This window comes from Carex rostrata, chromosome 24 (assembly GCF_964058835.1).
Source record: "Carex rostrata chromosome 24, lpCarRost1.2, whole genome shotgun sequence".
In the NCBI taxonomy this organism is placed as follows: Eukaryota; Viridiplantae; Streptophyta; class Magnoliopsida; order Poales; family Cyperaceae; genus Carex; species Carex rostrata.
This window is the reverse complement of record NC_135941.1, coordinates 6,408,120-6,435,057: the sequence shown is the minus strand read 5'-3', so window position 1 is coordinate 6,435,057 and position 26,938 is coordinate 6,408,120. Positions and strand designations below refer to the sequence as shown.

Sequence of the window (26,938 nt, the reverse complement as noted above, 5' to 3'; positions counted from 1 at the left end):
TAATAATTTTATGTGTTAACCAAATGATTATGCAAACAAAATAATCTAAAATGCATTTGAATCTCATGTAGATATTTGCTGAGCGTTAAAAAAACCTCTTTTTAGACAAAAACTTGAGCATCGATCATTAATTAAATAAATATTTAGGTTATTTTAAATTTTGATTTTCTATTCATGGCTGATTGGTGACTAATAGTTGCTACTTGAAATTCATTTAGTTATATATGAAGTACAAGAAGCAATAAAACAATAAAAAAAAATATAGTTAGATCATAAATCTTGAACACACAAGTAATAAATCGAAAATAAAAATAAAAAATATCAATGTTAGTTTCTATTTATTATTAAATCATTTATTTACTGATGATGGATTCATCAAAAGTTCAAAACCGGAACTTAACAAATAAATGACGGTTCGAGCAAAGAACTTAATAATTAAAGTCACGCACATGAAGATGATTATGAAGTGTGCAATGCAAGATGCGAATGCAAGTTTTTTTTTTTAGATGTAAGCTTTTATATGTCAAAATAAAATAAAAAACACGCTATATGAATATGTTATAATTGAATTTGTTTTTTACATTTTATATGTGTAGGTTTAATTTAGTTTGTCAAAGTTGATTTTTTTTAATTTTTCAAACTTTTCTGAAGAAGAACTATAAATAATGTTTTGAATACTTGTGTGGTTTTTTTTAATATATATGAAAATTATCATCATAGTTATGGTTCAAGCAAAACAAAACTCATAATAAAAGTTAGGCATATGATCACAATTATAAATTATGCAGTGAGTTTAATGGTTTAACGGTTTGAGTACAAAGTTGGGAGGAAATGTAAATATCTTGATCCATATGCTATTCGTAATAAATTTTGATCTAAATAATATCAGTTAGATCTAGAAACTAATAAAAACATAACTTAGTGGAGGAATTAATTAATATAAATTAAATTAAAATGATTGGATTGCAAATGTGCAACTCGATCCACAGATCGGTGTGCAAATAAGAAATAATTATCAAATAGTTGTTATTTCAAATGTGCAAAAAGATAACAACACAGAGGGCTTGCCCTAGCTTTAGCCGAAATAATTAAGCAAGATGTAAGAAATTTAAGACAAAGATTTAGATCATATTCTTGACTTTCTCCACAAGTCGGAAAAGATAAATTACTTTCCATTCTCATGGTGGTGGGGTGATCTTTATAAGGATGACAAAGAAACAAAATTGAGAAACTTAACCCAAAACATTATACAATTTATATTATTTTCTTGATTTTCTCTAGAAAAGCTTGTAATTTATGAAAATGTAATTTGTCATTTTGTCTATTTTTTTTTTTTATGAAAATATGTCATTTTGTATGAAATTTTTTTCAATGTTCGTTTATAATATAACCCGTTGCAACGCACAGGCACGATACTAGTGTGTGTATATATATATATATATTAGTATATTTGACTCTAGGGGGCGTGCCATGATATTGAGCAAGTTGTGTCATGTCATGGATTAAGTTATTATTATTATTATTATTATTATTATTATTATTATTATTATTATTATTAAAAACATTTTATAGAAAATAATTGTTCTTGCATCTTATAATTTGTATCTTTTATCTACATTCTAAAAGTGTTTATACTTATAATAAAAATTAGTCATATCTGAACCCAAAAATGTCCATATATAAATACAAAGTGCCTATCATTTAAAAAAAATTATAAATAAATTAAGTTAAAACCTTTATTGATTGACAAAAATTAACATCTTTGAAACTTTTAATCCTAGTAATGTAAGATACTAATATTTTGTTAAGTATAATATTGTTTTTTTTTTTAAATAAAAAACATATGAATGTATAGGTGAAGAAAAAAAGTGTGAATAATGTGGAATTTTTTTATTATTTTTTAGATTAAATCGGACGATTGGTACCTAAATTCCATGCAAAGAGGGGCAATAATTACTTTTCAAGTTTTCGAAAATAACTTCTCTTTCAAAAAACAAAATTTTTTAAATTGCTTTCATAAATTTTTCTTTCACTAGGTGCGACTTTCGGATTCTATATCTATACGTAACCAAAAAATGTATTAATTTCTTGATGAAGTAAGATAAGCTTGCCAGGTGCCAACTACCAAATTAAAATTTATGCGAAAATACATCATAGAATGATTGACGAGTCAGATATTTTAGTGAAAAGAGAATGTTCCATGCAAACCGTTTGTTTAATAGTCCAATTTTCAAACTAAGGAAATATTATTTCCAAACTAAGAAAATTTAGTGGCACTTTTTGAATAATGAAGAATGAAGAATGAAAAATTATATACAAAAAGAAATTAACCTTTTTATTTGTTGTTTCATGTACTTTGTTATTTTTCTCTTTCTTTACTATTTTCTTTTTTGTTTTCTTGTTTGTTTTCTCTATTTTTTTTTTTATTCATATGTAAATCCACACTATGGTACCTTCTTAAAACCCTTTAAATGATTGTAACCAATTGCAGTTAATAAAATAGGAGCTTGACTCCTATTTCTTACTCAAATTTTTTTTGAAAGCTTAGATACAGAGAAAAGAAAATGTAAAATAGGGTTTCATATTTTGTATAATATTATTAATATATAATTATTGTTTTAGTTTATGAGAACTCATATTTATTCTGATATAAAAGACAATATTTTTTTATGAGAGATCGTAAATTAAAATTCTAAATAGAAATTGTTTTTATATATTAGATAATTGAATGGCTTGATTTTCATTCTCTTTAAAAAAAATATGGTCTAGCTAATATATGTTGTTTTGATTGAGGTGATGCTACTAACAAATTACCTATTTTAGTTTTTTAAAGTAAATTACTAAATTATTAGATTTTTTTTTTCAAATTTTTATTTATATTACAGAAAAAAAAATTTCACTTTATAAGTTTCGAACCCATAATCTTTTACATGAGAATCATATATCCTTGTCACTAGATCAAAGGTTGATCATCACTAAATTATTAGATATTAATTAATGATGTTGCATAGAACCAGCAAGCAATGAGAGGTTAAAAGAAAAGTTTTCGCTTAAAATAAACAAATATTCTCGTAAACAATATGTACAATTGTTTTGGAAGAAAGTTTATGTTGGAAAACAAATCATGGTAGAATTCACAAATTCAAAATGAAAGCATTAAATTGAGAGTTGTGTGGGAAGTCGTAAGTTTGAAATTCCGATACTAGATTCTTGTGGATAAAAATAGAGGCGGATCCAGGATTTTTATCAGGGAGAGGCAAAAAAATATCGAATCGGATTTAAACTCATTAACTAATTGGATACTCAATAAAAAAATAATGTTTTGACTTATATTTTCCAATATCCTGACTTATAATTTCTGATACTATAACTTATAATTAATATTACCAATCATAATTTAATAAATTTATTTTTTATTTTAACACTAAATTTAACCCGAATTACAAATCAAACATCTAGAGGGGGCAAAAAAAATTTCAGAGAGGGGCAAAGTCGATTGGTACCAATAGATCACCACTAAAACTCGAAATCCAGGGGAGCGGCTGCCCCCCATGTGCTACAGTAGATGCACCCCTGATTAGAAAGCATTAAAGAAAAGGAAATTATGTTTCTTAAATTGTCTTTTGATTTGGATCTGAAACCATAAAGGATTGTAGGCTGCTCCGAAGAAAGAACAATTTAATTGGCTAGTTCAATCGTAACGCCTTAATGTTGAAATTTAAATAATTTTTGTAGGTTAATTATATATGATGCGGTGATGCTTTATATAGATTATGAGGAGGATTCAAATGCCGGTCATTTTTATTAATACTCCAAAAGAAAAAGTTAATTTTAAAAATAATCCTGCATTCTATTTTTTTTTCAAAAATAAGCTAACCGCCTGGCCCACGGGCAGCCCAGTAAATAAACAAACCGCCTAGCCCACGGGCGGTCTCCTAGGGGACCAAACCCCCCCCACGGGCGGTCTCCTCTTTTTTTTTTTTTTTTTTAGAGATATGAGTATTTTGATTTAAATAATTTTGTGAAAAAAAAAGTTTTCTTGTTTAGAGTGTATGCCAAAAAAATAAGACATTTGATAAATTTATGAAGTGATGTCGTAACTCTTTATAACTTTGATTTTATTTGTCAGTTAGATATCACAAGTCTAAATATAACAATAATGAAAGACTTGGCCATTATTCAAAAATTTCCAAGCTCTGACAGTTTGTTGATCTTTTTCTTTTTTTCCGGTTTTTATAATATATGTATAATATATACATATATACATATACATATATATATATACATACATATACACATATACACATATACACATACATATACACATATACACATATACATATATACATATATACAGAGTAGAACTAGGGTGCTCTTAAGCTCACCAAAGTTTTGGTGAGCTTAACTCTAAAACTTATTAAATCGATTTCAAATGACAAATTCGAACCGTTGAAACCCGCCTACCTTACGTGTGATGCATCTACATGTGAAATTTTTAAACATTCGAATTAATTTAGTATAAAGTCAAGCAGTCAAAAAACGTTCAAAAATGAATGCACTAAAATTAATTTATTAACCTTCTAATTTTGACCGCTTGACTTTATACTAAATTAATTCGAATGTTTAAAAATTTCATATGTAGATGCATCACATATAAGGTAGGCGGGTTTCAACGGTTCAGATTCGTCATTTGAAATCGATTTGATAAGTTTTAGAGTTAAGCTCACCAAAACTTTGGTGAGCTTAAGAGCACCCTAGTTCTACTCCATATATACATACATACATACATATATACATATATACATATACATCTATACATATACATATATACATATACATATACACATATACACATATACACATAGACATATATACATATATACATATACATAGAGTTAGGCTGGGGTGTTATGGATAGCATAGTGGCATCTATGCTACGGCTCAATATTCGAGTTTTCAAAATCCAAACGGTCGATCCGAACCGTTCATCTTGTTCTCCATATTAATATCTGCTTGGAGACCAAATTTTATATTTTTTGAAATTTGTTTACTATTTTTTTAGATATTTAGAAAATCACTTGATCTGAAAATTCTGGACCATCCAAAAACAGTGATTTTCAATAAATCTAAAAAAATAGTAAACAAATTTCAAAAAATGTAAAATTTGGTCTCCAAACACATATTAATATGGAGAACAAGATGAACGGTTCGGATCGACCATTAGGATTTGAAAACTCGAATATAGAGCCGTAGCACGGTGCCAAATCGTAATATGCATAGTACCATAGACTCACTCTGTTTTGATTGTCACTTTTAAAATGTTCAAAAGCATATTATACCTTCTTCTTCTTCTTCTTTTTTATTAGATGCGATCAGACCACATTTGACCAAAATATTACTGCACCTAAATTATCAACATGTTTGACAACTTAATTAGGATCATAGACAAGAACGTGCACTCAATTTTCCGTTAATTTCTTACGAGGCAGGTAAATATTAAAGTTGAAATTAATTAGCTTTTCTAGAGGAGAGACCCCCTTCCCCCTCTTTTGACTAATTGGAATTCCAAGTTTCAAGTTACAAACCACAAGTTCTATATTATATGTTAACCTACCAGTTCCAACCGAATGCACAAAAATTATATATTATTATTTATTTTCTTCGTAACTATTCTATGCAGCACTTCTGAATTAACAAAAGATCTTGCGCGCATATATATATATATATATATATATATATAGAGGTTGGCTAAGATCAAAGTGGTAGTTCCTGAGCTTTGGTGCTACCAATTCGTTTTTCAATTTTCAAAGTTCAAAACATCGATCTGAACCGTTCAAGTTGTTCTTCATATTAAATTGTGTTTGGAGACCAAATTTTACATTTTTCTGATTTTTTTTACTATTTATTAAGCCACTTTGAAAATCGCTGATCCAACAGTGGCTTAACAAAACGGTAAAATCAAAAGTCACCGTTGGATCAGCTGTTTTCAAATTGGCTTAATAAATAGTAAAAATATTCAGAAAAATGTAAAATTTGGTCTCCAAGCACAATTTAATATGGAGAACAACTTGAACGGTTCAGATCGACGTTTTGAACTTTGAAAATTGAAAAACGAATTGGTAGCACCAAAGCTCAGGAACTACCACTTTAATCTTAGCCAACCTCTATATATATATATATATAAAGAGATTATTTGTACGAAAATGATATTTACCCACATACAGAGGCGGAGCTAGCATGGATCAGGGATAGGCAACTGCCTACCTCTAGATTTTGAAATTACCTATACATTTGTATAAAACTAGGTCTTGCCTACCTCTATTTCGGTCCATTGCCTACCCCTGCCGCAATTATCTTTTAGTTGTGGCTTGATTCGGTTTTTTTTGTGTCAATTTTGAATTTAACAAAACTGAGTTTTGTTGATTTGGAAGAAAAGTAAATGGAGGCTCTTTGGAGAAGAAAGATAATTTGATACTTCTTTATAAATAGACTGAGTGTATTAGCCCATTACGCATAAAAATAGAAAAAAATATTAGTTCATAGAGAACCAAGAGCATCTAGAAATTATTTGAACCCTAACATTCAATTTCAGAGTTTTAAACCATTGTGCCTTGCTATTTGACAATTTTAATATACAATGAATCCATTTTTTTTTCTAAACTATCATAAAAATTATCTTAATCACAAACTAAAGTAAAAAAATAATAATTTTAACCTGATTTTTGTATCAAATTATTTAGAAAAAAAATTGGTTCACATATAACCAGGAACATCTAGAAATTATTTGGGCCTTAACATTCAATTTCAGAATTTTAGACTATTATGCCTTGCTATTTGACAATTTTAGCATCCAATGAATCCATTTTTTTTTAACTATCATAAAAATTATCTTAATCACAAACTATAGTAAAAAAATAATAATTTTAACTTGATTTTTGTATCAAATTATTTAGAAAAAAAATTATTTTTAAAAAAGGGTGCATTGACAATTTTAAATTTTTATTAAAAAAAAAATTAATAACTATATTTTAATAATTTATTTTTTATTTATGTTTGATAAAAATCATGGCTACGCCACCCACGTATATCAATAATTGGGATGCTGTTATGATGCAATTAAAAAACCATGCTTATTAGACTTTGTAGAAGCAAACATGATTGATGGCCGCGGAAAAATATTTTGAAATTGTTTTCCTAGTAAAGTCAAAAAGATTTGAGGCGACACTTATCTTAGGTTGTGTCTGACATACGGTAGTTGGTTTGTCAGGGTTTAATTCCCTTTCGAAAATAACAAACATGACTTGAATTTTGTTCCTGTTGACTTGCCTCTATCCAAATTTAAACCTCAGTTTTGCATGAAACGGAAGCGCAAATGGTTTGTCTTGTCGGCCTTCTTATCATGAGTTTTTTTTTTTTGAGATATGCCCGTAGGCCCCACACACTCACATATCTTCCGGCCTTTGGCTGGGATCGAACCCACATCTCTCAAAGGAGAGTGGGGTGTCTTTACCAACTGCGCTACGCAGTGGTAACTTCTTATCATGAGTTGTTTATAGAGATGTCAATGGCATCTTTTTATTTGTTTATTCTATTTGTATGGTATCCGAAATCATAGTGACAAATGAATTATTCGGATTCGATTCGGCAAGATCAAAAATTCGTGATTCGGGTATAATTCGGGTATAATTCGGGTATAATTCGGGAATGATTCGGAATTATCCGGATCAGAAATCTCATTCCTGCAAGGGAGCAAAAAAAATAAAAAACCAAAAAAATAATTGTTCTTGGAAAAATTCAGGAAAAATTCGTGAATAATTCGTAAAATTCAGGAATTATTCGGGTTTAATTCGGTCAAAGTTCGGTCAACCGAATAATTCGGTGTTCGGTTCGGCATCACCCAAAAAAAGAATTAAACGGGTATAATTCGGGTATCTTGTCACTTTGTCCGAAATACGGTAAGATTAAGATTTTTTTTTTTTTTGGTTAACTTATCGGTATGAATAAGAGTAACGAAATTTTTTCGTTATTTTATCCGTTTTTGTATAAGATAATTTTTAAAAATAAAAATATAGATATAGATATATATTTGTATGAAGATGATACATGATACAATAAAATTTTGTATTTTATTAAATTTTCATAATACAAATGAGTTGTATTAATTATTATTTTTTTCTTTTTTTTCTTATTTTGAAAAATATTTTATCAAAAACACAAATCGAAATGTCAATAGCATTTTTTTATCTGTTTATCCGACCCGTGCCGTATTCGAAAATATGGATAAAGGTAAATTTTTTTTTTCATTATCATAACGGATACGGATATAAAAATGCCTCCATCCGACCCATATCGTAGCTGTTGACACCCCTAGTTGTGCATAATTTGCAAGTACTCAATATTCACTATAAAAATTAACATAAATTCTCCTGTAAAGTTTCAAACTTAATAACAACAGTTCTATAAAATTGAAATGATAATTGTGCTTCCTTAGCGGCATGCTTTACTTGCCCTCTATGCTCTATTTATATATATTTTTTAAAACATGTTTATATTTTATGTTATCTGATAGTTGCATGTATTACTTGTTGAACAAAGCATTCAAGTAAAAATTCCTTATTATTATCCAAAAACAGAGAAGTAATTAACACTTTGTATATGAGATATATTTTTTTGTATATTTAGATATAAAAAATTTACTTGTTTAGTATATATACTATCTTATGTAGAAAGAAATGCAAAAATACATGCAAGAATAACTTCTATAAAATAAAAAAAATTATGCTTCCCAGACAAAACTCCTAGAATACATTAACTACTTTTGAGGTAATAACACGATTATATTAACTGTTTGTTAGATAGCAAGTTTATAAAAGTGAGAAGAAAAAGAAAAGATGAATCCTGTCTAATGCCAACCAAGCAACGATATTTAAACAATTTGGTATACCAAAAGTCAGAGTCTGCAAGTGTGATTTGGCACACAGGCAATTTTCCACTTCAAAACAAGAATACCGAGAGAATGTAAACGGAACAAATTCCGGATAAAAATATTGACAATGTTGTTTTGACTTCGTACAAATTATACATATTTTCATTTTAGCTCTATATTTTGTGTCTTGCATGAAACATGAAGTCAAAACAACACTGATAATATCTATGCTCCAAATCTCTACCATGGTTCAAAGTCCGTTAAAAACTGGTCCAGACAGAAGGGAAGAAAGAACAAAGTATGAGCTGCAACAATAATAAAATTATGAAATACTCCACACTTTGATCTGCATCAATACTCCATGCATGCTTGATGCAGCAAGTTGATATTATTACTAATTTCCCAGTATTCATCATATAATAATTCGCAGAATCTAGTCACCAATTTTCCAGAATTATTAAATAGAAGAATTATGCACAAAAATCATCATTCAACCAATAAAAAAAACATAATAGAGATACTATTATGGGTTTAAAGTGCCAACAAACAAGAAGATGCATTGAAAAGAATGCTGCTCAAGTAAACAGAAACAATACTGCTTCCCCTAAACCATATCACCTAAGGTACATCACCATTTGAGTTTGTATCTGGTCCGTTCGCTATACATTACTACGGATTTTAAAGGCCCCGTGCATTACAAGATTGAGCTGGATTAGCCCGAAATCTAATCGGAGCCAGGTTCAAACTCAGATGGTGAGGTAATGCAGAGGATTTGGACTCCTGCTTTCCCTACTGTGATATTACTCAAAAAAGTTCAATTAGTCACAACAAAATACATGAAGTAGGAAAAAACCAACTTTGGTTATGGTCATGATCTTCTCTGATTTAAATATCACACATCATTAAAATACAACCTCAAATGTGCAGCATACTTCGCATTTGATGCATAATGCAGTCAATCCAAAATTTGTTTCCACACAAAACTTGGGTGTTGACTTGCACCCTCTATCTAGATGTACCATATGCACTTCTGCCAACCGCTCCCGCAAGAACTCAAGATTAACCTAAACACACCAATGTCAAACTCTATAAGGAAAACTTTCTACAATCCACCAGTAAAAGGAGATTCATCAACTAGGAAAATTTTAGGTATAGTTTTCACAAATACAGAAGATAATTGAAAGAATGTAATGCAAATGAAAGAATGAATGTAAAAGAAATTTAGTTTCATGAACAAAGCCTACCTTATCATCTCCAATGTCCAGTCGCATGTTGCAGCAGGTACAATAGATGAGATTATGCGCCTCTTTTAGCCCTCCTTTTTTACAGACAGGACACCATACTTTGTTTTCTACCCCCTAAAAGTTCAAGCAAATGAGGTTTGAACAATGCTTTGTAAAATTAAAGAAACTTTCAAAGCTCTTCAGACTATTAATCAGGAATTATTATGCCAGACTACTATACCGTGCAAGGATAAATTGGATGCCTTACCGATATCAACACTTAGGAACCATATATCAGATGGTTGAGTGGGTTACTGATAATAGTGCATGAAGTGGACTACTTTGCTTTTTATGTTTTGTCATAATCTTTCTTCAGCCCTGTTAAGTGGAGCTTGTTATCTCCTGCTAGCTTGTGTGTGCACAATGAATTGTTTGTGGTTGATTTTAGATGCTTTTATTTTGGTACTGTGGATCAAGCCATGTAGGCTTCAGTGTTAGGGTATTGACATATGCTGCTGAGTAGATAGCAGTTAAGAACAAATCCTGTTTTGTAATTCAACAGGTTTCAGTTTAATGAGGCCTAGACCTTTCTTTTTTTTTTTTTTTTAAAAAAAAAACACACACACACATCAATTTATGGACCCAATTATGGCAGTACACTATAATCTAAAGTTTCATCTGAGGCTGTACTCACAAGCTTCAGTACATAAAACTCGTTTTTAAGTTGAAATTTTGTCAACTTTTTTCTACCTGATTTTCATTTAATTGCATGTGCTCAAAAGCTTGTTCTTCCAGGTAGGCATCCACTTCTTCTAGAAACTCCAGCTCTTAAGAATACCAGTTAAAAGTTAGATATTTTACAAAGCAAACGAAGACTAACAAATAGTGTTGCTACTCAACCAATTTTCCCTTGTGTGTCTAATTACAAAACTGACATAAAAATCAGACTACCACTGATTGGAAACTTAGAAAAGAGATTAGAGGGTTGGAAGAAGAAATTGGTGTTAAATCGGTGCTCTCCGCAATCCCAATCTAATATATGGCATGTTTCACCTTGCCACAGTGGGTAATTACATGGATGGATCAGATTCGAAGATAATTTTTGTGGGGGGGAAATGAAACAGACAGACCCCAAAAGATCAAGCATCTGTTTCATTGGTGCACAAGATGGAAGATCGAACAGGGCACCACTATCTCATTTTGGTATGATACATGGGGGGATAGACCTCTTCGAACCACGGACAGGGGGGTGGCGCGGCCAACACATCAGAGAATATCATTTAGAGATGCCATGGAAATTTTGCATGATATCGCACCACAGGTTCAGCCTCTACCCCAATCTCATTTTACTTTGGATGAGGATCAGATTAATTGGATTTGGGAACAATCAGGGGTCTACTCCGCAAAATCAACATATGCCATGTTCTCAGGTGTAGGCAAAGTCAAATGGAGGCATAGATCGATTTGGAAACTCAAGTGCCCAGAGACAGTCAGGATTTTTATTTATCTGTTACTCAAAGGAAGATTTTTAACGTGTGATGTAATGGCACGTAGCAATTGTGATCATTGTCATCTGTGTGATCTATGTGATGCTTGTTCCCTGGAAACGGCAATGCATTTATTCTTTGAGTGTCCATATGCGTCTCAGGTTTGGTTTCATGCTAAAAGAACACAGAGGAGCAGGTTTCTGGTACTTGGAGATTCAATACAGAACACTGGGACCTCTCTACGCATAGGGCACAGGTCACAAATGCACCAGAAATAAGGGAGCATGCAGCTGGTATAGTTGCAATTTTCTGGGCTATATGGAAGCAACGCAATGCAAAGATCTTCGCAAGAGAATTTTTGAGGCCTGAGATGATAGCAGGATGGGCGATTCAAGAGGCAAAGTTATGGTGCAAATTATGTTAGGGGGCAAGGGGTATAGGCAGCAGCTTGAAGGCAAGAGGGATGTGGCAAGCAGATGTTTTATTTTGTTATTCTATAGTTTAGTTGTTGTGTTGACAAGATTAGCTTAGTGTCATTGTATGCAGAACTGAAAGCTGTACATGTTTGACAGCCACTGTCAGACTTTTTTTTTTTTTTTTTAGAAAAAAAAGACATAAAAATCAGACTTGACAATTGCATAGTTTCCCAATTAAGGATAAACTGAGGCACACTGACACAATTGCACACAATTGCACAGTGGAAGATGGATCCAGGGCTAAATTCACTGATATTACATGACAGGGGGTAAAATCGTAAATTGAGGAAAGACTAATTGAGGCTTAGTTTCTCGATCGGTGACATCCAAAATTTGCATCTCTCAAGATAAAAATCTATCTTTTTTTTAAATGCTAATTTATGGAGCTAGATACTACCAAGTCAACAGGACCAGAAAGTAACATAAAAATGGAGAAAAGATGTCTGACCTCTCCTGATCAATTCTTCTCTAAGCTCTTGATAAAGAAGTCTCTCCATTTCTATCAATGCCTCTTCACTCTCTGTTACATTCCCAAATTGATCCTCGTGTTCCCATATTTGGTCATTTTCTTTTTCATTTAATGGTAATGCTTCCATTTTCTGGATCTCTTCAGAAACTATATTTCGCACTGTTGAATCCATTTTATCCTGACAAATAATTTGTATTATTGGGGTTTTATTAGCTATAATATAAATTAAGCTATTATGGGGTTACAACTTCCCTAATGTGTCAGTTGGGATTTGTACTGGCCGGTATGATAACTAATAACAAAATAGGGAGCTTAACATAAATTAATTAATGACACTTTTGTGAGTTACCTCTTGTTGTAAAGGTAAAGGTTTATCACCTTGACCCCTAATTTTCTGTAGAAGTTTCTCTCTTTCTTTTTGTACTCTCTTAAGGCAGTTTTGCCGAAGCTGCAGAAATTAAGGTAAATATGATGTCACCTAATACATGTAAGCAACACAGTGTATCATATCATACAAAGAGGCCATATATCCAAACAAGAATATATTATGGAATCATAAACTAGTTTAGTCAAGAAAAAGGAAAACACAAACTAATTTAACTACAATAATTTGTTTTAAAGGCGAGGATAAAAAAATGACTAAGGTGGTTATATCTGACGGGAGTATTACTATGGGTATCCACACTATTAAGCAATTATATCGACACCAATGCATCACCAACTCTTGTTGGAAATTCAGAACTACACCTCTAGTTCTCTCTTAGTATAGGAAACTATATTAATTGCAGCTTTAATATCCCACTGCTGCTAATGACAACAGATTATACAGGGTTTCTGTGAATTGGGGGTATGAGATATTACTCACTTCAAAATACAGGGCCACAGTGGAAATAAAGGAAACGAAGCCTCTTCCTTCGGATCAAAAGCATTGGTACTTAAATAAGTACCAAATTGCTATCTTTGTATACCGATAATTCTTTGTTTGACAACCATCTTATGTCCTAGGTTTACAAAATTGAATACCAGTAATTCAAAATTACTGTTTCATCTTCATAATTTCCACTTAAATTACACCAAACAAGAACAGAAACACACTTTAAAGGTCAAATCAAAAAACTTTCTTCCTTCGCCAGCTTAAAAAATCTGAAGGGTCTAAACTAGGAATCGAAATACCACCTGCTCTTTCCATTTGGGATGGTGCGCCTTGAGAGATACTCTACGGTGCCGACTAGGATTCATTTCGATCGAAAATCTGTGGGTAGTCTACGATACTATGAGGATTAGTGATTCTCTCCTTGGGCTTTTTCGCGCGCTTTAGTATCTGCAAATTTGGTGGGAAAGGAAGAGAATTGCACATCAGGTCGACAAGGAAGGGTCGAGACGGCGAGACCTGATATTGAGAACAGAGTTAGATCCGCTGTGACCTAACGGGTTATTGACTCCGTGTGGTACCTTAAAATAGCGAGTGACTCGGTGACACAGAAGCACAGTTACGTGATATCCGAATTATATCCGAATAATTTTTTTTGGGTGATGTCTAACCAAATGTTAAATTATTCGGTTGACCGAACTTTGACCGAATTAAACCCGAATAATTCACGAATTTTACGAACTTTTCCTGAATTTTATGAATTATTCACAAATTTTTCTGAATTTTTCCCAGAACAATTATTATTATTATTTTTTATTTTTTGCTCCCTTGTAGAATTGAGATTTTTTATCCGAATAATTTCAAATCATTTCTGAATTATATTCAAATTATTTCTGAATCACAAATTTTTAATCTCGCCAAATCGAAACCGAATAATTTATATGTCACTCTGCACAGAAGGACGTAAACGTGGCTCCGTTGCACAGCTATGTTAAATATGATCTTGTATCCGTATCCTTTTAAAAATTATAGCGCACACACCGTATCCCCAATGTTGCTGATAGATAATAAAGCGAATACTCGTATTAGCTAAAAAAACAGTTTTGTAAATAACGGTGTGCGGTATAAGTACCATCAAGTAATTAATTGGGGTAAATTTCGCTGTAGGTCACTAAACTTTGGTATTTATCACGAATTGGTCACTCAAGTTTGATTTGTCCCTTTTGAGTCACTCAACTTTGTTATTTGTCCCAATCAAGTCCCTCTGTCCTTTTCCATCCAAAATTTTAACGGAATATGCTAATTCCGTTAGTATTTTGGATGGAATATGCTCATTCCGTTAATGTTTTGGATGGAATGAGTATATTCCGTTAATTTTTTGGACGGAATAGGAATATTCCGTTAAAATTTTGGATGGAAAATGACAAAGGGACTTGATTGGAACAAATAACAAAGTTGAGTGACTCAAAAGGGACAAATCAAACTTGAGTGACCAATTCGTGACAAATACCAAAGTTTAGGGACCTACAGCGAAATTTACCCAATTAATTGAGAATAATTCGAAATAATTGGTTATAATCGGAAATAATAAGCTGATTAATTGAGAAAAATTACGAAGGTTTGCTAATCACCAACAACTATTCGGCGAATTATACGTTTTTTACAACACTGGTTAAAAAGTTCTCAGTATCCCTTATTCCCTTTGTTCCAAATTATTAGCGAATACATATTTTCAAAAAAAAAAATTATTAGCGAATACTCATACGTAGAATTCTATTTTTCTTTCAGCTTCAAAATTTTAATGTATTATATACATTATAAGAAAATAAATAATTTTTAATTTATTTATAATTATATCCGAATTACAAATCCAAAATCTCGTAATTTCCAAATTTTGAAATCTCTTTTTGGGCTAAAATTACGTCATGTCTGGGTCTGGATTCCCTAAAGTAACCCAATTTTTGGGTTTCAGATTGGGACCGTCCGATTCAAATTCATTGCTTGAGCGAATCGGTCGCTCGAGATGTGTGCGCTCCACTTGAGATAGATTATCACGGATTCGAATCGGATGATCCCAATCTAAAACCCAAAAAATGGGTTACTTCACTGGATCTGAATTCGAAAACTTGTGCCAAGCTCCCTAATAACTTGCAAGAAACAAAAAAGAATGCCTTGCTTTATTTATATCCACCCCTTCAAAAGTATTGTTCATTGTTCTCATCAGAACTATCTAATATTCCAAACTTCCACACATAATGACAAGCTGAAGTGTAAACACATTACACTTCTAAAGGTACTTCAATCATAACTTATAAGAGCTTCCTATTCCAACTGTAAACGTTCAATTCTAGATAGAAAACTTCTCTTGAAACAAAAGCATATTGTATATACCAATTACAATCTAACATTTGTACAACTATTACACTGGCAGCAACAACAACAACCAAGTCTTTAGTCTCAAACAAGTTATGTATACTGACATTAAAGGAAAATCAAAATTGGCAATGAATCTAGCTTCCTATAAATACCGTGTCTTATGATAGTGATGGAATCTTTTCTTGGTTCTGACCGGCACTTTTGTCAAGGAATGAAGGCCTGCTCGCCTTGTAATAGAAAAAAGCCATCATTTCTGACCACTCTTGTGCAGTCCGTACCACTGAGTACCAGAATATCAAAAAGAAAGGTTAGCAGTTGATAAAGGTGGCTTGCAATTAAATTAGTTTGGAAGTTAATAAAGGTAGCTTGTAATTAGGCTAGTTAACAAAATTTTACAAATTCTACCCCTGTATAAGGATTTTTATATGAGACATGATGGTGTATGTACCAGTCAGATCATAAATAGTAAAACCAGACTTTAATGAGATAAAAAAACCCTCAACAGTTGTTTTATGCAGAAAAAGGTAAAAAAAAATTCAAGGGTGAGAAACAGCCTCATGTCATGAACTGGTAACTGAACAGACAATGTGTCCCCTTGAAGCGGTTGAACCTTTTCATTTACATGTCAAGTAAAAGTGGGAAGGATCAGATAGGTTTTCTCTTTTTAATGCAGCTTTGTTTAAAATAAAAGTTTGTGATTGAATCTGTTTTCTATTGACAGACTCTCAGAATTAGCCTACACATTATGTAAGTAAACACAAAAATATAGCACTTACTTTGCAATGATATAACAATGACATATACATAGATAGTAGTTAAATCAAAATGTAACCCGACTGAATCCATGACTGTCTGACTTAGTAGTTTGTAAAATGTACCTCCTATGTCCCGATGAAGTATCTTCCCATTTTTGGTGAAGATAATTTCAGGATAATTAGTTATTTTCAAAGCCTTCACCAGTTCGTCCTCCATAAAAGCATCTATTCCTACACACTGCCATGTCAAACCACAGATGCAAATAGAGTGAGTAAACTTACTTGACCAGAATAATAATGCCAACAGTGGCATACAACTGCTACGTACCAGTCAGAATACAGCTGATATGCAAGAGTTATATGAACCAAGGATATTCTACACTTTACATTATTTTAAATAATTTTATCCTATATTACTATCTACGTTATTTATTTATTTTTTGCCTGGCTTCAGATTGAGATATTGTGACTACTGGGTCAGATGCAGGTATTGAAGCCAAACCGTGTAGCAGGATTTCCTACTAATTGTATTGAAATTAAATAAAAATTGCGTACTCTTGGAGAAGGGAGACCAGACTGCCAGAACATTTCTATTGCTTTTACTATCTCCGTTCTTGCCTTGTCATTTTCTCTAGGCCTAAGACCAAGTATAGTTAGGTTAATCTACAGTTAAAAAACTGAAAGGGAAGTAAATATATTTAGGCACTCCAAAAAAAAAAAGGGTATTAGGCACTTGATAGGGTTTAGAATGTGGGTTCACTCAGTTTATTTGTACTTTCTCGAAAGTACAGGTGCTTTACCGGACCCCTTTGATGTCAGTACATATTTAAAATCTTTGGTTACAACTTGTAAAATATTAATGCGGTCAAACTCCTGTGCACCGACTGAAACAGTTAAATATTATAAACCTTGGTAACAAGAAATGTGAGCTCATACAGAACTTGGAAATTACCACCTTTACACAACAATATTTTCAAACTTAACCAAATTACACTTCTATCCCAACTTTATCTAACAAGGACCCAAAAAAAAATTTGGATCCACTCTTGTAATGCATTTGGATTCTCCCTTTTTTAGTAGAGGGTTAATTATACATGTGTTATGCTATTATTTGCAAGAATAAACATGATAATTTCCAAAAAGAGAACTAACACAGACCTTCTGTAACGGTTATGAACCAGTATAACAAGAGGGTTGAAATCAATAAAGACAGTAGCCTCCCATTCTTTGGCAGTGATCTCTTTTATCGGCTTTATATAATCATCATCCTGCCATTCTATGTCTTCATGACTATCATAACCTTCATCATCATCGTCCCTTTCATTATTCTTAATTTGAATTTTATTGAAACATTGGTCCAAACTAAAACCCCATCCCTCATCATGCTCTTCTGGCCAATTAGGATCCTCTTCATCCACCACAAGATTATAATCTTTAAGTAAGCTACTTATCTTTTGTTTTCTCTTTGCTTCATCGGTCTCTATGTTGACAGGTGGGGCCTGATCAAGCATTTCTCGTATTTTTGCCCTCATTTCTTCTCTTAATCTTTTGTCAGTTAACAATGGGCTTTCTTGGTCACTATCATTGTCTGAGTCGGTATCAGTATCTGAGTCCTCTTCATAGTTATTACCACGTACCAGGTCGAAGGCTTTTGATGCTTTTATACTGGTATTTATTCGAGACGAGTTCTGCCTGGATTTGAACGAACTAAACTTGAAGCTGCTTGATATTGAGTGGCCGGGTCTCCTTGGTCCAAAAGAAAGGATGGGTAGACAGATAGGAGAGGTTTTGAAATAGGTTCTCTCTGTTAAGCATTTTGTCGAACAGGTCATGGGCGTCTGTATGTGCAGCGCCATGTAAAATAAACAAAAGGTGAAATCACTGTGAAGGAAATTTATCTTTGTGGATATCCAATCAATCTAAAGATTAGAAACGAGAAACAAAACAAGGATTCAATCTAGTAAGATAATGATAGTATGAACTATGAAGAACTGAAGAGACCAAAGCTAAACTCTAAACTGCGAAAAAGGTAACACTAACACAGTACTCGAATACCCGGCTTCTTATCGGTGAGATTTTAAGAAATTGGGCCAGGCCTTATATGATCTGCGGTTGTAGATTAATAGGAGTCCATATCAAATGTGGTAACAGAACATTTCTCTTAGACTCTGGAATGTTTGATAAGAATTCAGGTTCGAAGTGAATCTAGTAAGAATTCAGGCTAATTCAGTTCGAAGCTGCGTTTTCCAAATCCCTTCCTCAATTTATTGCCATATCTCAGAGGATACGGATTGGATTTGGAACCTCTCACACCCTGCAGCCCACACACTGTTCTTTGATTAACATACTCTGTGATTCTTTACGAAACGAGTCGACCAAACCCGCTAGTATGTTACATATTATCTGTTACGCGTTGAGATGTGGAGCTCCGGACACATAAAATCTAGGGAAATATTCAGTTTTGGCAAAAAAATAAAAAAAAGAGATAATATTGCGTTGATTTTAAACAAAATAGTATAGTAACTAGGATTTTTTACTGACTTGAGCTAAAAATCTTTATAACATCTATTTTTTAAATTATGTTTTTCTAAATTATGTCAAGAAAAATTGTAAAAAATTATAAATTTATTATTTTTTGTTATAGATTTGTTGTGTTTTAATTTTCTCAAATGTTGTTAAATATGTACCGTTGTAGATTTTATGTTGTTTATTTGGTTCTAAAACTTGCATCAAATTTAACTATTTTCCACGTGTATGATGTGTACAAAATTATAAATTGCGTTTTACTTGTCTAATTTCAGAATTATAAATAGTACACCAAATAGAATTATTTGTCTATAATAATACTTATAGATACATCAAATAGTACACCAAACCTAATGAGTACCCAAAACTAGAGAGCACCAAAATTGAGTACACAAACTCTAACATGCAATAAAGCAACAAAACCCTCAATAGACAAGCAATATATGACTTGCTGTCTTTTCCAAACTTACCACTGCAACGCCTGTCTCTGGACCTTGGAATTCAGAGACGACTTGCGGCCCTTGTCTTTATAAGAATTTCTCGACGTGATAAGTTTTCTTCGGCCTTGAGCTGAGGCTATGGCCCGCTTTCTCTCTTTGTTCAGGCGTTTTGTCAGTTCTTCATCATTCTCGTCTTCTTCACTGCCATCGGATCCATCAGCAGTGCCCTCCTATGACCGAGAAAAATAAAAGTTATTCTAAGATGGGAGTTTAATTGGTCAAGTTTTTAAAGAAAAATGTGATGCCATCTGAGAAGAGAACATATCATAAATATTAACCAAAACTAACCTCATTTCCAGGTGCTAAAGGCTCCTTATCCCCAACAACATTACAACCGGAACTTTCTTCAGGCTAAATTAGAAAGAGAAGAAGAAAAAGTTAAATTCTTAAATACAAAAGAAAATGAATCATATCAGTGAAAATCATTATGAAGCAAAAATCAGACATCTGATATTTAATTATTATGCACAAATAATACAAACATACCTCGTCAGCCATTTTCAAAGAACTTATTTGAACACCCACAGGTTCGCTGTCAGATGCCTCATTATCCTCATCATCATCATCATCATCATCATCATCATCATACTCGTCATCACTGCCTTCCTTTTCTCCTTCTATATACTGCAATTAATAAGTAAACTCTCATTATCTAATGAAGCAATAATTCCAACGTAAAAAGCAAAATCATAATTCTGAGCACAATTTTTCATCTAAATTGAATTAAGATATACTGAAATCATGTAAACAATTTATTTGTTCCAACTAGCCATAAGATTATGTGCTTGGTCATCTTTCACAAATTCAACTTATTCACCAACAATTCAAAAATGGGCGTCATTTCAAAGTGGTAAAACCTTGGGCGCACTAGGCAAAACTATAATTATACTAATAGAAAAACAAGGTACCTTTTGAATATCTTCCTCATTCTTCCTTGTGAAGCCACTTGCTGCGAGTTCCTTATCTAAAAATCCAGCTGATTTCTCTATAGATGAGAAACGGAGTTTATCTCTCTCTTCACCAGCAACAGATGCTGAACCTTCATCCTGTTCCCGTTCCTCTTCATACGACAGATTATACCTAGATAACAGTAATAATAATTAGAGGAAAAATGTGAATACAAGGTAATGCTAATGTTTGCAAGCTATATTACTGAAGCAGAATGCCATGAGAAATGGCAGTCTTAACAGTTATTCCAGATGAAATCATTTCTGGAGTATTCTCTATTTTGAAAATAATGAAGTCCCTATGTCTTGTTGACTAGGATCAATAAAATGTTGCCATGTGTCCTAATAATATTTTCTGTTAATAACCCCATAACGGTCCTCATAAAAAAAAGCTTTACTTTAAACTTCATATATAAAAACCAACCTCTTCCTGAAGAACTTGAAAACACATTCGATGTCACGGTCAAAGTACCTGAAAAATTGATAACGATAATGTCTCTTAGATAAACTATGATGCATGCCTACTAAAATCTTAAAACTATCATGGATGCCATCTAAAAAAACTTCTATACCACACCCTTATATATATAGGAAATCTTTTGCAGGTGCACATTATTTGCACTTCCTTGGGTTATCCATGATAGTTTTAGACTTTGCTTCATTGTGTATATAACTTTCCCAAACTAAATCTGAAATAAAAAAATTTACATCTTTGCATTTCGGTGTGAAACAGAAACCATCTGAGGGAAATCAATCATGGTAACTTTTTCATTGTCATCAATCTGCAATTAGATAAAGAAGAACCTCTTAGAGAAATAACAGTCACGGTGCTAAAACAGTAAAAACCGAATAACAATAAGCAACATGCATACCATGATATTGAACTCATTGAAATCACAATGTATAAGCCCATGTTCAGCCAGACGAACAATAAGGCCAATAATCGTCTCAAAAACATCATCAGGATTTTGCAATTGCTTTACTTGTACCCTGAAGAAAAAAAATACAAGTCCATTATTGAGTTCATAAAAGAATTGCATTCTGATAAACTGACTAAATGTAAAATGTAATGATATATACTTGTAGAATATCCTGTCAGAACCTCCCCCCCCCCCCCCCCCCCCCCCCCTCCCACCCATTATCTATCTATACACAACTAAGTAAGATGAGATGGTAATTTGAGGAGCTTTACACAGTTATGGAGAGGTATCCTATGGCATCTACTATGCTTTCAAGGGCAATATATGGCTTTTTCCAGAAGTTCAGGCAGGGTATGGATGACATCTACCATAGTTTGAAAGGAAGTAGGATGTAAACACAATATTGGATATCTTATTGGGACACAGAATACCATGAAAAATAGTAAAAATAAAGGACCCATACTTACAGTGGATAGCCTTGGACAAGAGACATCACCACACAATGGCGGCTGCAATCTATAGCAGTTGGTACAGGAAATCCATGCTCTCCTAAAGCCTTGATACCAAAACAAAAAGGAAAAACAAGTTCTCAATAACTTTTATCAGAATAATTTCACATGATTGATTTTCACAAGCATTTTGCATCTAATTCACTCGGTCTCGGTCTCATCACAGGTTAGATTTTGGTAAATTCAATTACTGTACGGTATCAGTTTGACCGCACTTTCCACCCTTTTCAGTTGTGCATCTTTGTTTCTCTTGCTTTGCTTAATTATTATTGTAGAAGAATTGCACAATCAAGATGTTCCACAATCGACATAAAAAAATTTGGCACAAATACAACCTTAAAATTGGCATGCATAACCTTAAGAGAGGCAAAATCACTTTACACCAAGGCTTAGTTCAGGTTACAATTTCACACAATTGCAATTTCAGGGTATGTGTGCCACACCATAATGAAATCTGAAAAAAATACTAAAAAAACAGGGGAAGCAAACCTTCATAAAAGCATATTCCTTTAAAGCAGCAAGCCGGGACAGATACAACCAACTGTAACTACTCCTATGACATAGATAGTCACGCTTCGACTTCACAGCTCTGAAAGAAACCCTACCTAATCTATGTAGCTTCATCACTAAAATGGTACCATCTTCAGATAGCACCTCAAATATGTCTTTATTTGCACCAAAAGGAAAGAAAGGTATCAGATATCAGTACAAGTGTATAACTCCAATCTTATTTTTAATTGAACGATGTCATCCACATTTATCAAGTATAACAAAAGGTAATCTCCAATCCATTACAGGTGTGAAGCGTCCCAACATTGATAGCATACCAGATGACAACACAGAAACATAATGTTTGCATATTATAGTGTATTAATTGGATTCTGTCTATGTCCAATCCTATTATTTTAAACCAGGCAGATAATGCCTGAACAAGTAAACTAGGTTTTTAAAGGGTAAAGAAAATGCAGGTGTATACCTGACTCCTTTCCAACACCAATCTGACGGCCAACAGCAGAAAAAACACCACGGTTTAGTAGCGCTTTAATTGCGAGGAAATCATATCCAAGATATGTGAGCCGAAAACCATCATCTATACCAAATTGAAAACAACCACAGTTAAGGCTAGAAAATAGTCTGAAAATATATGATAGAAATACATTTTTGTATTTGAAATTACTCACATTTTGATGAATCATGATGCACAAGCTTGTGTTTCAGCAGATTTTTCAGTAACTTATAAGTTCCCCCATGCCTACAGCATAAAAAAAATTAGAATTACTCTTGTGCACAACTAAAAGTAACCAAGTTCTCTAGAAGAAGCTTTTCACTATTAAAAGGAATCAAGTTTTAAGAAAATACTAACTTCAAGCGGGCGATTCTATCCACAAGCTCTGCAGGAACAATTTCATGCTGAAAATTTAGAAAACAAAACAATATGGAAATATTATTTTACTAAATAAGGTAATTAAAAGAACAACACAAATCAAATTAATAAACTAAAGTTTGGTGCACAAAATACTAATGAAATGCAACAGCCTCAATTAAAAACCAATCTGACATCAATTAGGATTAACCAACAGAAACAACAGAAGTGATAACCAACCGGCTGTACTAAGATAGTAAATCAAACAGTTTCACATTCAATCAAACCTCGATTAGCCTCCAATTATTTTACCAGAGAAATAGGAAAACAAACACAAAGAAAATAAATAAAAGGGGAATACATTGCGCATGCCCAACTCTACAGCTGTGAGCACTCTGAAATCTTCTTTGGAAAGGTAGCGTAACGCGTTCACATCCAGCTTCATCTTTTCTCCTCCCTTTACTGGCGGTGGAGATAGTCAACGGCAGATGACAGTACAAAGTCGACGGTGGAAAGAGCTGACGGCAGGATTATGAGCATCAAAAAAAGGAAGTTATAAGTTCCTATGCTTATTCATTTTGCATAAAAACAAATAATTACCAATATATTAGTATCTTAAGATACTAATATATTGGTAATTATTTACAGTTTCTTCTTAAGATACTAAATACCTGTATAAAACATGATATAGAATTCTTTCAATTTTTTGCATAAAAACAAATAATTTCAAGTTTTGAGGGGCAAATTGCTTCTCCACAGCCAAAGAGAACATTGACTTCAATAGAATGATATTACCACAGTCAAAGAGAACTTTGATACTGATTTTTTTTGTTTCCATTTGAAATCTTTCTAACTAAAAAAAAAACAAACAATTTCAACTTTTGACGGGCGAGTTGCTTCAATTGACAACTCTAAACCCTGTACCATATATCCCAATTCCTAAACCCTAAACCCTCTATCATAAGCCCTAAATCAATGATTTTTTTAGCAACATTACCAAAGAAGAAAAATCTAAAGCAACGAAAAAGTCAAATAAATCAGTTTATCGCAAACCCTATATCACAAAACCTAAATCAATTAATTTTTGGCAACATGATCAAACAAAAATCTAAAGCAACGAAAAAGTAAAAGAAATCAGTTTGAAATGTTACCTGGAGAAGGGAAGAGAGATGGCGGAAGGAGAGGCCGAAGGGAAGAGAGATGGCGGAAGAGAGGAGAAGCCGAAAGGAAGGTGGAGGCGGACCGCTGAAAGGCGAATTTGGAGAGAAATGAAGATTTAGAGAATATTAGCAAACAGATCTGACCGTCGGATGGAAATGAGACAGATCTAACCATTAGTTATGGATCATAGGAAGGAGAGAAAGGAGGGTACTGTACAGATACAGTAACCGGCTCCATCCAAATCCAAAGTTAATTATACAATAATAAATATGTCCACTTTATTTTGATTTTCCTTTTGAGAATTAAAATAAGAACCGGTTATTAAATGGCCGGTTGGATTCCTTTGTTTTTAGAAAAAGTTATGATTTATCGATTTTTTAATATTAGAAATACTTTTTATATTTCTTCAAAAATATAAAGATGTTTTCCTATGTTAACCGGTTATTAAATGGTCGGTCAATTTTCATGATTTTTAAAGTTGGACTCAGAAGCACTTCTTCAGCAGTTCGGGCAATCTTTGAGTGATGATATCTCACGATCTGTTTCGAGATTTTGTATGAAACTTCACAGTTTTGTTCTACGATGTCAAGACTACATGTTAGTCAATTTTTATGATTTTTGAAGATGTTTTGTTATGTTAACCAGAGTTGCAAAGTTGGACTCAGAAGCACTCCTTCAGCAGTTCAGGCAATTTTTGAGTCTTGACATTGTAGAACAAGACTGAAGTTTTATACAAAATCTCCAAACAGATCGTGAGATATCATCACTCAAAAATTGTCCGAATTGCTGAAGGAGTGCTTCTGAGTCCAACTTTGTATCTCTAGTTAACATAGGAAAACATCTTCAAAAATCATAAAAATTGACGGACATGTAGTCTTAATATCGTAGAACAAGACTGTGAAGTTTTATACAAAATCTCTAAACAGATCGTGAGATATCATCACTCAAAAATTGCCTTGGCCATTTGAAAAAAGCAAAAAAAATAAAAAATTTCGGACCGCAAATATTCTATACGGTCTGAAATTTTAAATCAAAAAAAAAAAACCGGACCGCAAATATTTTATACAGTCTGGAATTTTAAATCCGGACCGCAAGTATTCTGTGCGGTTTGAATATTTTTATAAATTTTGCTAAACCATAATTATTTATAATAAAATATATATATATTTTTTGGATAAAAATAAAAATCTCGGAGTGTCAATCAATACTATTTATTAGCGGATATTGACGCAATAAACAGGTGTTCTTTCCAAGGTACGAGAAAAAAGTTTAGAGGGTGATTCCGTGAAGAGAATTATTAGGTATATTCTTTTAGGCGGTACTTCAGATTGAGGGATGCGGAAGAAAGAAAAGGGAAAAGGTATATTCTTTTAGGCGGTACTCCAGACTGATTCTGTTTTTTCACAAGAGAATAATCGGAGAGGAAGCGGAGGTGAAGAAGCATTGTTCAGAGGAAAGAATTGCTTCGCGTAGTGTTGATTTTTGACGAGTTCTGTCACTTCCAATTTGTGGTGTAAAAATTACTGTTCGGAGGTTGCCTCACCCCCGATCTCTTCCTTTCCTTCCCTTTAATAAGAAATTTACCCCTCTGATGTGGAGCACAGCTTTAGCATGTGTTTGGATGGAGGGGTGAGTTAGTGAGAATAGTAACTAATTCAAAAATGAAAAATAGTTTCTAATTTAATTTTTAGTTGAGCTAATTCATAAAAGACAAACAAACAAAAAAGTAGGTAGCTCTTCATTCAAACACCTAAATAGCTCAAAATGACAGTATTATTTCTAAATTAGTGCTATTCATGTCCCATCCAAACGCACTATTAATAAATTTAAATTACATAAGCATATATCTTGTTAATCAAATATTTATATTTCAAAATTGTGTATCTATTCGATAATTTAGATGTACAGATATCTATATCTAAATTTGCGGATACGAATATAATAATATCCTATCCGTTTTCATCTCTTACCAATTACCATAATATATTCAATTTGCATCAAATTCAATATCCAACCTAGTATAAATTATGTCTATAACGTTACAACAACAACAACAACAACAACCAAGTCTTTAGTTCTAAATAAGTTGAAGTAGTTTAGAAATGAAACCTAATCACAATTATAAAATCAAGATAAGTAATAAAACGATAGACCAATGGTCGAAAAACAATCATTTTCTCGTGAAATGAAATCCATAGAAATTATGTCTATAACATTGGATTCCAAAAAAAATTTATCAGGATTGTCAATATAAAAAAATTAAGTAATCATCTTTATTATAATCTTATTAATTAATTAAATATTTCATTTAGGGAGATGCTAATATTAGACTTCTTCGCTTCGGAGTCATGTTATTTTGTAAGAATGCCTTTGAAGTATAAAATCTACTTAAATTTATATTTATACGGGGAATTTCATGTATATTCCTC

At 32.6% G+C, this 26,938-nt stretch overlaps 3 protein-coding genes across 4 annotated transcripts; all 3 read right to left on the bottom strand.

Moving 5' to 3' along the window:
- Window positions 1-9,424: 9,424 nt before the first annotated feature.
- LOC144575708 (uncharacterized) lies at window positions 9,425-14,003 on the bottom strand. 2 transcript variants are annotated; one of them, XM_078325946.1, is made up of 6 exons: window positions 13,758-14,003; window positions 12,931-13,029; window positions 12,561-12,759; window positions 10,900-10,976; window positions 10,171-10,284; window positions 9,425-9,990 (listed from the first exon to the last, which is right to left on the bottom strand). In XM_078325946.1, exons 1-6 carry the CDS (start codon window positions 13,818-13,820, stop codon window positions 9,829-9,831), a joined length of 714 nt encoding a protein of 237 aa, XP_078182072.1. In that variant the 5' UTR covers window positions 13,821-14,003; the 3' UTR covers window positions 9,425-9,828. The 2 variants fall into 2 exon arrangements, with proteins under 2 accessions (XP_078182072.1, XP_078182073.1); XM_078325947.1 differs by having other exon boundaries at window positions 9,923-10,060.
- Window positions 14,004-15,762: 1,759 nt separating this feature from the next.
- On the bottom strand, window positions 15,763-18,745 carry MRL7-L (Thioredoxin superfamily protein). Its single transcript, XM_078325985.1, has 4 exons — window positions 17,742-18,745; window positions 17,139-17,220; window positions 16,707-16,821; window positions 15,763-16,108 (listed from the first exon to the last, which is right to left on the bottom strand). Exons 1-4 carry the CDS (start codon window positions 18,437-18,439, stop codon window positions 15,987-15,989), a joined length of 1,017 nt encoding a protein of 338 aa, XP_078182111.1. The 5' UTR covers window positions 18,440-18,745; the 3' UTR covers window positions 15,763-15,986.
- A 598-nt stretch (window positions 18,746-19,343) lies between these two features.
- LOC144575555 (protein serine/threonine kinase) lies at window positions 19,344-24,582 on the bottom strand. Its single transcript, XM_078325743.1, has 14 exons — window positions 24,500-24,582; window positions 23,710-23,866; window positions 23,349-23,395; window positions 23,167-23,237; window positions 22,962-23,075; window positions 22,475-22,650; window positions 21,944-22,032; window positions 21,429-21,546; window positions 21,265-21,338; window positions 20,981-21,028; window positions 20,518-20,689; window positions 20,096-20,233; window positions 19,898-19,960; window positions 19,344-19,779 (listed from the first exon to the last, which is right to left on the bottom strand). Exons 2-14 carry the CDS (start codon window positions 23,791-23,793, stop codon window positions 19,576-19,578), a joined length of 1,398 nt encoding a protein of 465 aa, XP_078181869.1. The 5' UTR covers window positions 23,794-23,866; window positions 24,500-24,582; the 3' UTR covers window positions 19,344-19,575.
- Between the last annotated feature and the right edge of the window lie 2,356 nt (window positions 24,583-26,938).